This window comes from Tachyglossus aculeatus, chromosome 26 (genome assembly GCF_015852505.1).
Source record: "Tachyglossus aculeatus isolate mTacAcu1 chromosome 26, mTacAcu1.pri, whole genome shotgun sequence".
Taxonomy (NCBI): domain Eukaryota; kingdom Metazoa; phylum Chordata; class Mammalia; order Monotremata; family Tachyglossidae; genus Tachyglossus; species Tachyglossus aculeatus.
Genome location: NC_052091.1, coordinates 2,922,644 through 2,935,499, shown reverse-complemented (window position 1 = coordinate 2,935,499; position 12,856 = coordinate 2,922,644). Strand labels below are relative to the sequence as shown.

General features: G+C 60.8%; 1 protein-coding gene across 1 annotated transcript in view; it reads left to right on the top strand.

Annotated features, from left to right (window-relative positions):
* The window catches only part of BICRA (BRD4 interacting chromatin remodeling complex associated protein), a 63,747-nt gene extending 52,850 nt beyond the window's left edge, over nucleotides 1-10,897 (top strand). Inside the window, exons 7-16 of the mRNA XM_038767659.1 lie at nucleotides 816-1,373; nucleotides 1,549-1,717; nucleotides 1,870-1,964; nucleotides 2,532-2,660; nucleotides 2,913-2,974; nucleotides 3,461-3,609; nucleotides 4,474-4,568; nucleotides 4,845-4,947; nucleotides 9,725-10,104; nucleotides 10,151-10,897. Coding sequence (XP_038623587.1) covers nucleotides 816-1,373; nucleotides 1,549-1,717; nucleotides 1,870-1,964; nucleotides 2,532-2,660; nucleotides 2,913-2,974; nucleotides 3,461-3,609; nucleotides 4,474-4,568; nucleotides 4,845-4,947; nucleotides 9,725-10,104; nucleotides 10,151-10,885 — 2,475 coding nt within the window. The 3' untranslated portion in view covers nucleotides 10,886-10,897. The remainder of the gene's footprint in view (nucleotides 1-815; nucleotides 1,374-1,548; nucleotides 1,718-1,869; nucleotides 1,965-2,531; nucleotides 2,661-2,912; nucleotides 2,975-3,460; nucleotides 3,610-4,473; nucleotides 4,569-4,844; nucleotides 4,948-9,724; nucleotides 10,105-10,150) is intronic.
* Nucleotides 10,898-12,856: the final 1,959 nt, after the last annotated feature.

Sequence of the window (12,856 nt, the reverse complement as noted above, 5' to 3'; positions counted from 1 at the left end):
GCTCTGGGCCGCCCCTGTTTCCGGGGTCGGAGGCACCCCGCTGTGGGGAAAACCAGAGCAAGGCAGCGTGGCCCAGTGGGAAGAGCCCAGAGGTCATGGGTTCGAATCCCGGCTCCGCCACTAGTCAGCTGTGTGGCTTGGGGCCAGTCACTTCTCCGGGCCTCCTCATGTAAAAGGGGGATGAAGAGTGTGAGCCCCCCGAGGGGCAGCCTGATCACCTTGCATCCCCCCGCAGCGCTTAGAACGGTGCTGGGCACATAGTAAGCGCTTAACACATGCTATTGGTATTAATAGGGAAACCCAGGTTCCGCTAACCCGGCCCTGGCCGGGAGGTGGGGGCTGGCTGAGCCCCCCCCGCACCCAGTCCTCCCCCTGACATAGGGCAGGCCCAGGCCCGATCCCCGCGTGGGGCCCCCCTCCGCCGCTCTCTCTCTCGCTTGGCTCCCTGCCTTCCACTAACTTCCAACACCGCCGCCGCCGCTGCTGCCTCCCATCCTCCTCTCCTCCTCCGTCCGTCCGTCCGTCCGTCCGTCTGTCTGCTGGCTGCTGCCCGCGGGCCTCTCGGCCGCCCGCCGGGGACCTCTTCCCCCTTCTCCCCTCCTCTTCTCTCCCCTCCGGTTCCTCCCGGGGTCCTGGGATGGAGGGAGAGGAGAGGATTTTGTCTCGTTCCAGGGGCGGGGGGTTCGGCGCCCCCGTTCCCCAGAGGAGAGCTGGTGCCCGGCCCCGGGGAGGGTGGGGGAGAGGCTGGCGGTCAGGGAAGGGGGTCCCTGGGCCCCCGCCTCACCCGGGCCTCGCTCTCTCCTCTGCCGGCACAGATGCCCACGGGCCAGGCGAAGCTGCCGGGAGTGTCTCCGTCCGCCATGCTACCTCACCCGCCCCTGGAGTCCCCGCACCAGGCGCGCCCGCCCTCGCGGCCCCCGTCCCGCCCCCACTCCCAGCCCCAGACCCTCTCCCGCCCGCCCTCGGAGCCCCCGGGCCTGGGCTGCGCCCCTCCGGCGGGCCAGCCCCCGGGCCTCTTCGCCGCCCAGACCCAGCTGGCCTCGTCCCCGCACGGGGCCCAGGCCCAGCCCGAAGGCCAGCCGCCCCACCCACCCCCCGGGACCGCCGAGACCCCCGTCCGGGGCCCCGCGGCCCCGCCCGAGGCCGCCCACTTCCAGCTCCAGTTCCCGGCGCAGACCCCTGTGCCCCTCAAGCCGCCCACGCCCACTCCCGCCCTGGCGCCCGAACAGCAGCGGCCTCCCTACCAGGCGCTCCCCTCGTCCGGCCCCCCACCCAAGCAGCTGCTCGAAAGGTTCCACCAGGTGAGGACACCCGGGCCGCCCCTGCGAGTCTGCCCGCGATCCCTCCCGCTCCCCGTCTTCCCCCAGCAGAGGGTGGGGGGCCGTCAATCAATCAATCAACCGTATTTGAGCGCTTACTGTGTGCAGAGCACCGTACTAAGCGCTTGGGCAGTGCAAGATGGCAACATATAGAGACAGTCCCTACCCAACAGTGGGCTCACGGCCCTTCCGCGTCCCCGCCGACTCTCCCCGCCCATCTCCCCGGCAGGTGCAGCCTGGCATCATCCTACAGGCCAAGCCCGTGGCCGCCCCGGGCCGGGCCTCCCCGGGCATGGGCCAGTTCCCCGGCCAGCCGCCGTCCGTCCTGGTCAGCGGCCAGCCCCCGCCGGGCCCCCCGGCCCCCGCCGCCCCTCCGGCCCCGCCGCCCGGCAGCACAGGTGTGAGCCTGGGAGGGGAGGGACCTGGGGACGAGGGGGGAGGCTCTCCTGGGCACATCCGAGGGTGGGTGGGTGGGGACCACTGTGCCGCCTCCCGGCGTCTCGGCCCCCCGCATCCGGACTCGCCTTCATCCCCGCTTCTGTCCCCGCAGAGACCAAGGGCTTCCCCAGTATCGCCCCAGCCGGGGCCGGCGGAATCAAAGGGTCCTCGGGGCCGGGGAAGGCAGCCGTCCAGCAGTCGAGCCAGGTGAGGGACACTTCGGGCCGACGGGGGTTGCGGGGGACCTCCCCACCTCCGCTCCGGGGCAGCCCGGCCTAGTAGAGCACAGGCCTACAAGTCAGAAGGACCTGGGTTCTAATTCCAGCCCCACCACTCCTCTGCCGTGGAACCTTGGGCTTCACTTCTCTGGGCCTCCGCGAACTCATCTGTAAAATGGGGATGGGCTGTGAGCTCCAAGTGGGACGGGGATTGGGTCCCACCCGGTTTGCTTTTAGCCACCCCGGCGCTTAGTACGGTGCCTGGCACCTAGGAAGCACTTAACAAATGCCAATAATAATGATATTATTATTATTAATAGCGTGGCCAGATGCCCTCCAGCCCGCTCAGCCGCCCGGAGCAGCGGGGAGAGAGCATGTGGGGCTGCAAGCGCTCAATAAATACGACTGAATGAATGAATTGAATGAAGGAGAAGGGCAAGGTGGCAGGGAGAGACCCAGAGCCGGGCGGCGAGACAGGAGGGGCAGCAGGAGGCCCAGCAACCGTGACCATCCCCGCTGCCTCTGCTCCCCCGTGTCCCCCTCTCTCTCCCTGCAGCCCAAGCCCGGTGGGGTGATCAGCACAGTGTCCAGCCTGGCTCTCGCCAAGGGCCCTCTGCAGATCCAGGTGGTGACCAAAGGGCTGCCCCAGCTGGTGCCTGGCACCCCCGGCCCCTCCTCGCAGCCGGTGAGCCCCTCCCGGGAGGCGGCGTCACCCCCTTCCACCTCCCCCTCCGGCCCGGGACGGGATCTGGGGTCCCGTCCCCCATCCATCCAGTCGATCCCCCCAGCCCGGCCTCACTGAAGGGGGTCCCTTGGGGTTGGGGGGTGCCCCTGGGGCAGAGCAGGCGCAGAACGGCGGGGACGGGCCGGTTGACGCTCCTCCATCCCCCGACCCCCCTCTCCCCACCCCCTCTGTCCCCTCCCTCCCTTGCCGCAGTATGACAGTAAACTCGGCACCGCGAAGAAGCCGCCGACCCTCCAGCCCAGCAAAGAGGCCTGGTGAGTATTCATGCAGTCATTCCATCGTACTTATTGAGCGCTTACTGTGTGCAGAGCACTGGACTAAGCGCTTGGGAAGTCCAAGTCGGCAACATAGAGAGACGGTCCCTACCCAACAACGGGCTCACAGTCTAGAAGGGGGAGACAGACAACAAAACAGAACATGTGGACGGGTGTCAAGTAGTTGGTGCTGGGACTGCAGGGGGCACGGGAGGTGCCCTTCCCACCGTCCCGCCCCCGGTCCACCCACTCGGGGTGACCTCCAGGGCCCCCGAGCGGGCCGGCATCGGGCCGGGCGCCGGCAGGGATGGGGGGGAATCGAGGTGGAGCCGTGCCCTGGCTAAGGGTCCCTTGTCGGGCGGACGGGACCCCGGAGGAAACGGGCATACTCCCAGAGTCTTGACCGTTCTCGCTCTGCTCTCTCCCGCCGTCCTGCCACGCGGTCGTGGTCCGCGCCCCTCGCCCCCTCGCCCCCCGCCCCTCCAGCTTCCTGGAGCAGCTGCACAAGCACCAGGGAGCCGTGCTGCACCCCGACTACAAGGCACCCTTCCGCTCCTTCGAGGACGCCCTGCACCGGCTACTGCCCTACCACGTCTACCAGGGCACACCGCCCGCCCCCCACGACTACCGCAAAGGTGACCTGCCCCCTCCAGTGCCCCGCGGCCCACCCTTCCCGGCTCCCCACGGCCCCCCGCCGCGGCCTACCCACCTCAGGCGCCCGCGGCCCGCCCGCCTCAGTCTCCCCATCAATCAATCAATCGTATTTATTGAGCGCTTACTATGTGCAGAGCACTGTACTAAGCGCTTGGGAAGTACAAATTGGCAACATATAGAGACAGTCCCTACCCAACAGTGGGCTCACAGTCTAAAAGGGGGAGACAGAGAACAAAACCAAACATACTAACAAAATAAAATAAATAGGCCCTCCCCGCCCGCCCCACCTCAGCCCGCAAAGGCCCTCCCGGACCCTCACAAACTACCTCACGTGTGAGCGGCCTCCTCGTGGCCCACCCTCCACGGCCCCCCACAACCCACCGTCCCCAGCCCCCAGAGCCTGCCCACCCCATCACAGGTGGGCCCCTCACAAACTACCTCACACATGAGCAGCCTCGTTGTGGCCCACCCTCCACAGCCCCCCACAGGCTTCCCACCCCCAGCGCCCCACAACCCAGCTCACACGTGAGCGGCCACTCCTCCCGGAAGACCCCGGCCCTCAGCCCGGTGTGGAAACCCCCCACCCGCCCCCATCCTGCATCTGTTGTCCCCGGACATCGTGGCTCCTGCCCCGTCCGGCCCGTCGGCCGAGCGAAGCCAACCCCTCACCCCCGTCTGTCTGCGTGGGCCCAGGGTCTGGACACGAGGATGTCCCCGGGCCTCTTGGTATCCGTCTTGGGGGTCTGCCGTTGCGTCCGCGTGTCCCGTGTGCGGTCCATGTGTGTGTGAGCGTGTGTGTGTGTTTTCGCTCTCTCCCCCCGCCCGGCCTGGTTCGGCCCGCGCAGTGGACGAGGAGTTCGAGGTGGTCTCCACGCAGCTGCTGAAACGCACCCAAGCCATGCTGAACAAATACCGCCTGCTCCTCCTGGAAGAGTCCAGGGTACGCGGCATCCCCCCCACCACCCCGTCCCCGCCGCGGGCGTGAGGGGCCGGGTGCGGCCCGAGATGCCCGCCCGGTCCGGTCTCGCTGGCCTCCCGGCCGCGGGGTTCGCCGCCGAGGCTAGTGGGACGGGCGGAGGCCGGGGTCACGCCCCAAACCCGCGGAGATCGGACTGGGGCTGCAGCGGGAGGGATGGCCGGGTCTGGCCGGGACCTCCGCCTGGAGCTGACCTGTCCGTCTCTTCCCCCCGCACCCGCGCCCCGCCCCGTCACCCAGAGGGTGAGCCCTTCTGCCGAGATGGTGATGATCGATCGCATGTTCATCCAGGAGGAGAAGACCAGCCTATCCCTGGACAAGCAGCTGGCCAAGGAGAGGCCCGGTGAGGGACACACACGCCCCTTCCCACCCCCGATCCCCCCCACCCCGGCCCCCTCCTCCCATCCACCAGGTACAACCTAGCGAAGCCAATTGGCAATGTGTTGCCAATTTGTACTTCCCAAGCGCTTGGCAATGTGTTGCCGATTTGTACTTCCCAAGCGCTTAGTACAGTGCTCTGCACATAGTAAGCGCTCAATAAATAACGATTGATTGATTGATTGATTGAAGCAGTCCGGCCCAGCGGACAGGGGCCGGGCCCGGGAGCCCGCGGGAGCAGAATAATTGCAATACTAACGATGGTATTTGTTCACTCATTCATTCATTCCGTCGTATTTATTGAGCGCTTACTGTGTGCAGAGCACTGGACTGAGCGCTTGGGAAGTCCAAGTCGGCAACATCTGGAGACGGTCCCTACCCAGCAGCGGGCTCACAGTCTCGAAGCGGGAGACGGACAACGAAACGTAGACAGCTCACAGGTTCAATCCCCATTTTACAGATGAGGTCATTTAGGCACAGAGAGGTGAAGTGAAGGCCACACAGCAGACAAGTGGCAGAGCCATTTATTCGTATTTACTGAGCGCTTACTGTCTGCAGAGCCTTGTATGAAGGGCTTGGGAGAGTATGATATAACCGACGCGCATACAGGGCCTCAGGCCCTGTCCGCACTTACTATGTGCAAAGCGTTGTTCTAAGCGCCGGGGAGCTTACAAGGTGATCAGGTTGTCAATCAATCAATCAGTCGTATTTATTGAGCGCTTACTGTGTGCAGAGCACGGGACTAAGCGCTTGGGAAGTACAAGTTGGCAACATATAGAGGCGGGCCCTACCCAACAGTGGGCTTACAGTCTAGAAGGGGGAGACAGAGAACAAAACAAAACATATTAACAAAATAAAATAAATAGAATAGATATGTACAAGTAAAATAAATAGAGTGATAAATATGTACAAACATATAAAAACATATTCTAGACTGTGAGTCCGCTGTTGGGTAGGGACGGGGCTCCCAGTTTTAATCCCCATTTTCCAGATGAGGGAACTGAGGCCCAGAGAAGTGAAATGAGTAGCCCAAAGTCACACAGCTGACCGTTGGCGGAGCCGGGATTTGAACCCATGACCTCTGACTCCAAAGCCCGGGCTCTTTCCACCGAGCCACGCTGCTGCTTGATCTGGATTCTCATCCCGGCTCGGCCACTGGTCTGCTGTGTGACCTTGGGCAAGTCACACTGGCTTCTCTGGCCCTCAGTTCCCTCATCTGAAAAATGGGGATGAAGACTGTGAGCCCCATGTGGGACAGGGACCGTATCCAACCTGATTACCTTGTATCCACCCCAGTGTTTAGTACAGTCCCTGGTATATAATTCTAATGTGAGCATTAGAATTAAAGGGTTGCCTCTTAGAGGCATTGCTCCTTGTATGATCACTTTGGGAAATGAAACCCTCATTTCCCCTACTTCCTCTACCTTTTGTGTTACTTACGCACTTGGATCTGTACCCTTAGAGCACTTGTAATTCATCTTCGGCCTCAGGGCACTTATGTACCTATTCGAAATTTGTTTTAATGTCTGTCTCTCACGCGACCGTAAGCTCGTTTTTCGGGAGGAAATGCGTCTTCCAATTCTGTTGTGCTATACTTTCCCAGGCACTTAGTACAGTGCTCTGCACCCAGCGCTCAATAAATACCACTGATTGATTCCTCTATCAAAAGAGGTGGTATTTGGAAACCCACCCAGAGCCAGGAGTGCTGACTGTCCCAGGCAAGCCTGCATTTCGTGGCTCAATCAATGGTATTTATCGATTGCTTATTGTGTGTAGAGTACTGTACTAAGCTCTTGGGTGAGTACACAGTTGGTAGACACATTTCTGGCGAACAGAGAGTTTAGTCTAGAGGGAAAGACTGACATGAATGTAAATACATTAAATTACATATGTATGTTTAGGTGCTGTGGGGCTGAGGGAAGAGTGAATAAAGAGGGCAGATCCTAGTGCAAGGGTAACACAAGGGAGTAGGGAGAGGAGGAAATCAGGGCTTAGGTGGGGAAGGCCTCCTGGAGGAGACGTGCTTTTAATAAGGGTTTGAAGGTGGGGAGAAAGGTGGTCTGCCAGATAGGAAGAGAGAGGGAGTTGCAGGTCATGGGTGAAATCAATCAATCAATCAATCAATCAATCGTATTTACTGAGCGCTTACTATGTGCAGAGCACTGTACTAAGCGCTTGGGAAGTACAAATTGGCATCACATAGAGACAGTCCCTACCCAACAGTGGGCTCGCAGTCTAAAAGGGGGAGACAGAGAACAGAACCAAACATACCAACAAAATAAAATAAGTAGGATAGAAATGTACCAGTAAAATAAATAAATAAATAAATAAATAGAGTAATAAATATGTACAACCATATATACATATATACAGGTGCTGTGGGGAAGGGAAGGAGGTAAGACGGGGGGATGGAGAGGGGGACGAGGGGGAGAGGAAAGAAGGGGCTCAGTCTGGGAAGGCCTCCTGGAGGAGGTGAGCTCTCAGCAGGGCCTTGAAGGGAGGAAGAGAGCTAGCTTGGCGGATGGGCAGAGGGATTGGGGGCATTCCAGGCCCGGGGGAGGACGTGGGCCGGGGGTCGATGGCGGGACAGGCGAGAGCGAGGTACGGGGAGGAGATTAGCGGTGGCAGAGGAGCGGAGGGTGCGGGCTGGGTTGTAGTAGAACAGCAGTAAGGTAAGGAAGGAGGGAGCAAGGTGTTTGAGTGGTTTTAAGCTGATGGTGAGGAGTTTCTGTTTGATGTGGAGGTGGATGGGCAACCACTGGAGGTTCTGAAGAGTGGGCAAATGTGGTCTGAGTGGTTTTGCGGAAAAATGATCCAGGCAGCAAACTGGAGTATTCACTAAAGTGGGGAGAGGCAGGGAGGACAGCAAGGAGGCTGATGCGGTAACCAAGGCAAGATTGTCTGTAGACTTGATTTGGGGGTAATAATGATGGTATTTGCTAAGTGCTTACTATGTGCCGAGCACCGGGGTTCCAGTTGTGGAATTTTAAAGAGAAAAATTCCTTGCTGCTGCAGTAGTTTTACTTCTTAAATAGCCACCACCTGGGGTGGGTTTGTGGAACAGTGCCTCGTGGGTTCCATTTGGAGACAAGATGGTTCTGGAAGTGAACCCTTGTCCATCCCGCCCAACAAATAGCACCGCAACTATTTTCTACCCCTCTCCACACCAAAACGCACAATACTTTCACACACACGCATTCTCTCTCTCTTTCTCTCTCCCAACCCCCCCCGCCCAAAAAGAAACCCGTGCTCTGCACACAGTAAGCGCTTAATAAATACGACTGAATGAATGAGCATCTGCCTCCGCAAACTCACACCTGCCTCCGCCCAAAGGGAAAGCAATCAATCAGTCAATCAATCAATCGTATTTATTGAGCGCTTACTGTGTGCAGAGCACTGTAGTACGCGCTTGGGAAGTACAATCAATCAATCAATCAATCGTATTTATTGAGCGCTTACTGTGTGCAAAGCAGGCAGTGGCTGCGAAAGAAATCAGGCTTGGAGCTAAAAGCAATCAAGCGGCCGGATTTCAAAAATCTAGGCCTCCGCTCCGCCTCACCGCTTGGGCCCCGTGACGGTGTAAATAATGATGGCATTTATTAAGCGCTTACTATGTGCAAAGCACCGTTCTAAGCGCTGGGGAGGTTACAAGGTGATCAGGTTGTCCCACGGGGGGCTCCCAGTCTTCATCCCCATTTTACAGATGAGGGGCCTGAGGCCCAGAGAAGTGAAGCGACTCGCCCAAAGTCACCCAGCTGACAATTGGCGGAGCCAGGATTTGAGCCCATGACCTCTGACTCCCAAGCCCGGGCTCTTGTCACTGAGCCAGGCTGCTTCTCTATGCGAGAAGCAGCCTGCGAGAAGCATAGTGTGCGAGAAGCAGCGTGGCTTAGTGGACAGAGCCCGGCCCGGGAGTCAGGGGTCGTGGGTTCAAATCCCGACTCCGCCAGTTGTCAGCTGGGTGACCTTGGGCGAGTCGCTTCACTTCCCTGTGCCTCAGTTCCCTCATCTGTAAAATAGACATCGAGACCGTGAGCCCCAGGTGGGACGGGAACTGAGTCCGACCCGATTTGCTTGTGTCCACCCCAGCGCTTAGTACAGCGCCCGGCACGTAGGAAGCGCTTAACAAATACTGTAATTATTGTTATTATCCCAAGGTGACGGGGCCTGGGGGATCCTGGGGGACAAGCTCCCACCACGGCCACCCACCCGCCCACCTCGCCTGGTCCGCTTGTCCATCCTCCTCTGGGTGGAAGCCCAAGGAGAAGCAGCGTGGCTCGGCGGAAAGAGCACGGGCTTTGGAGTCGGAGGTCATGGGTTCGAATCCCTGCTCCGCCCCACGTCTGTTGTGTGACCTTGGGCAACTTCTAGACTGTGAGCCCGTTGTCGGGTAGGGACCGTCTCTATATGTTGCCGACTTGGACTTCCCAAGCGCTTTAGTCCAGTGCTCTGCACACAGTAAGCGCTCAATAAATATGAATGAATGAATGAGCTTCTCTGAGCCTCAGTTACCCCACCTGTAAAATGGGAATTAAGACTGTGAGCCCCGCGTGGGACAACCTGATCACCTTGTATCCCCCACCCCGGGCAGCGCTTAGAACAGTGCTTTTAACAAATGCCTTGGTTATTATTATTGGCACCTGGCAGGGAGGCGGAAGCGGAGGCTCCGGGGCTTGGACGCGGGTGGGTGGGGGGTTGAGGGGAGGGTCGTCCGCGCTGACCCCCGCCCCGTCTCTCCGCAGATGACTACGTTTCGGCCTCCCGGCCCCAGGGACCGGCGGCCCCGCCGACGCCGGCCCCGGAGAGCCTGCGGCTCCCGCCCGCCCCGCCCGCCCCCCTGCACCCCACCAAGCTGGTCATCAAGCACGGGGGTGGGGGGTCCCCGTCGGTCACCTGGGCCAAGGCCGCCCCGCCGCCGGCCGCGGCGGCGACGACGGCGACGACGGCGGCCGGGGGCCTGGACGGCGACGAGGAGGCCCTGCCTTCCCGCAGCAAGCCGCCCATCAAGACGTACGAGGCCCGCAGTCGCATCGGCCTCAAGCTGAAGATCAAGCAGGAGGCCGGCCTCAGCAAGGTCGTGCACAACACCGCCCTGGACCCCGTGCACCAGCCGCCCCCCGCCGCCCCCCGCCCCTCCGGCCGCCTGCCCGGTCATCCGGGCCCCGGAGCCCCCGCCCGCCCCGCGGACCCCAGCCCCGCCGCCGCCGCCGGCCCAGATGAACGGCGGCGTGGACCACCACGCCCCGCCGCCCGCCGACAGGAAGCCCCCCGGCCCCGGCTGCCGCCTGCCCCTCCGCAAGACGTACCGTGAGAACGTGGAGGCCTTCGGGGCCGGCAAGGGGGAGGCCGCCGCGCCGGCCGAGGACGGGCCTCGGGGAGGACCGGGGGCGGCGGGGGCGGCCCCCGGGATCCGGGCCCGGGGCGGGGGTCCCGCGGCGCCCCCGCCGCCGGCTCCCCGGGCGGCGGACGACTCCGCCAGTGGCCTTATGAAGGAGCTCGCCGAGGTGGAGGACGAGCTGTACCAGCGGATGGTCAAGGCGGGGCCCCTGGACCCGGCCGGGCCGGCGGCGGCGGCGGCGGCGGGGTCGGGGGGCGCCGAGCTGGCTTGGGACGTGCTGCCGCCCGCCAAGCGGCGCAAGTCCGAGTCGCTGGACGTGGACAATGCCAGCTTCTCCAGCGACAGCCCCCAGGACGACTCCCTGACGGAGCACCTGCAGAGCGCCATCGACAGCATCCTCAACCTGCAGCAGCCCGCGCCGCCCCCCGCCCCCGCCGCCCGGGCCCCCGCCCCCTTCCACCACGCCTCCCCCTCCCCGCCCTTCTCCTCGCCCGTCCACCGGCCCGACGGCTACCTGGCCCCCAGCCACAACGGGGGGCTGGGCACCAGGACGTTGAACAGATAACAGGAAGGGGGGCCCCCCTCCCCGCCCACCCCCGGTCCGGTGCCCCGGGTCCGACGGCCCGGCCCCTATCCCCGGGCCGCTCCCAACTCTGTAAATTGGATCGGCCGGCCGGCCGGCCGGCGGCGGCCGCCCTCCCCCTTCCCCCAGGCCGTGCCCTCGGCGACCAGGGCGAGCGGCCGAGGTCCTGCCAGCGGACGTGCCGCGTCCTTGGGACTTTTTATTTCTATTTGGGGTTTTAAGTTATTCAGGTTTGCAGGCCCGCCCGTCCCCGGTAGCACAGGTCATCCCAAAAAACACTAATGGGGAGGGGGCGTCCCCCGAGGGTCCCCTTGGGGAGGGTGGGACCAGTTGAATGTTTACGTAGGGACTCACAGACGGGGCCGGCGGCCCCCTTCCCTCGGGTCCCTCCGGTCCCCCGCTTCTCCCCGGGCTCCCGGGCCCGCGGCCGGCGGGGAATTGGGGAGGGGGCCGGGGGCGGACGGGGTGACGGCGGTGGGGGGGCTCGGGGGTTCGGGCCAAGGCAGATCCCTCCATTCGCGACTGGGGAATTCCAGAGAGCTGGAACCAGAGGCGACGGGCACACGCGTGTATGTGTGTGTCTGTGAGTGAATAGTATGTGGGTACTTGTGTGTGTGTGTCTCTAAGCGCCTACTATATCCCAGGCACTGTATGAAGCGCTAGGGTAGATACAAGCTGATCGGATCGGATCCGCGGTCCCCGTCCCGCACGGGGCTCACGATCTTCATCCCCATTTTACAGCTGAGGGAACCGAGGCCCAGGGCCGTGAAGTGACCTGCCCAGGGTCACGCGGCTGACACGTGGCGGAGCCGGGAGTAGAAACCGGGATCTGTGCAGGCGACGCTGTTTCTGCGTGTACATCCGTGTGTCGATTGATTGATTGATTGTCCTGTGAGTGGTGTTTATGTGTGTGTGTGAATGAACAGTAATGGGTCTTTGGGTGTGTATGTGTGTGCCTATCTTTGTATGCCTGTATGGACATTTGTATGGCCTGTGAGAGTGGTTCGTGTGTGTGTGTTAGAGAACAGTACATGGCTCTTTGGGTGTGTGTATCTTTGTATATCTACATGGATAGTTGCCTGTCCTGTGAGAGTGGTTCATTTGTGTGTATGAGAGAGCAATACACGGCTCTTTGGGTGTGTGTATCTTTGTATATCTACATGGATAGTTGCTTGTCCTGTGAGAGTGGTTCATGTGTGTGTATGTGAGAGAGCAGTACATGGCTCTTTGGGTGTGTGTATCTTTGTATATCTACGTGGATAGTTGCCTGTCCTGTGAGAGTGGTTCATTTGTGTGTGTGAGAGAGCAGTACACGGCTCTTTGGGTGTATGTATCTTTTTATAGTTACAGGGATAGTTGCCTGTCCTGTAAGAGTGGTTTGTGTGTGTGTGTGAGAGAGCAGTACATGGCTCTTTGGGTGTGTGTATTTGTGTATATCTACATGGATAGTTGCCTGTCCTGTGAGAGTGGTTCGTGTGTGTTTGTGAGAGAACAGGATGTGGCTCTTTGGGTGTGTGTATATCTTTGTATATCTACATGGATAGTTGCCCGTCCTGTGAGAATGGTTCATGTGTGTGTGTGTGTGTGAGAGAGAGAGCAGTACATGGCTCTTTGGGTGTGTGTATATCTTTGTATATCTACATGGATAGTTGCCCGTCCTGTGAGAATGGTTCATGTGTGTGTGTGTGTGTGTGAGAGAGAGAGCAGTACATGGCTCTTTGGGTGTGTGTATCTTTGTATATCTACGTGGATAGTTGCCTGTCCTGTGAGAGTGGTTCATGTGTGTGTATGTGAGAGAGCAGTACATTGCTCGTTAGGTGTGTATCTTTGTATATCTACGTGGATAGTTGCCTGTCCTGTGAGAGTGGTTCGTGTGTGTGTGTGTGTGTGAGAGAGAGCAGTACATGACTCTTTGGGTGTGTGTATCTTTGTATATCTACATGGATAGTTGCC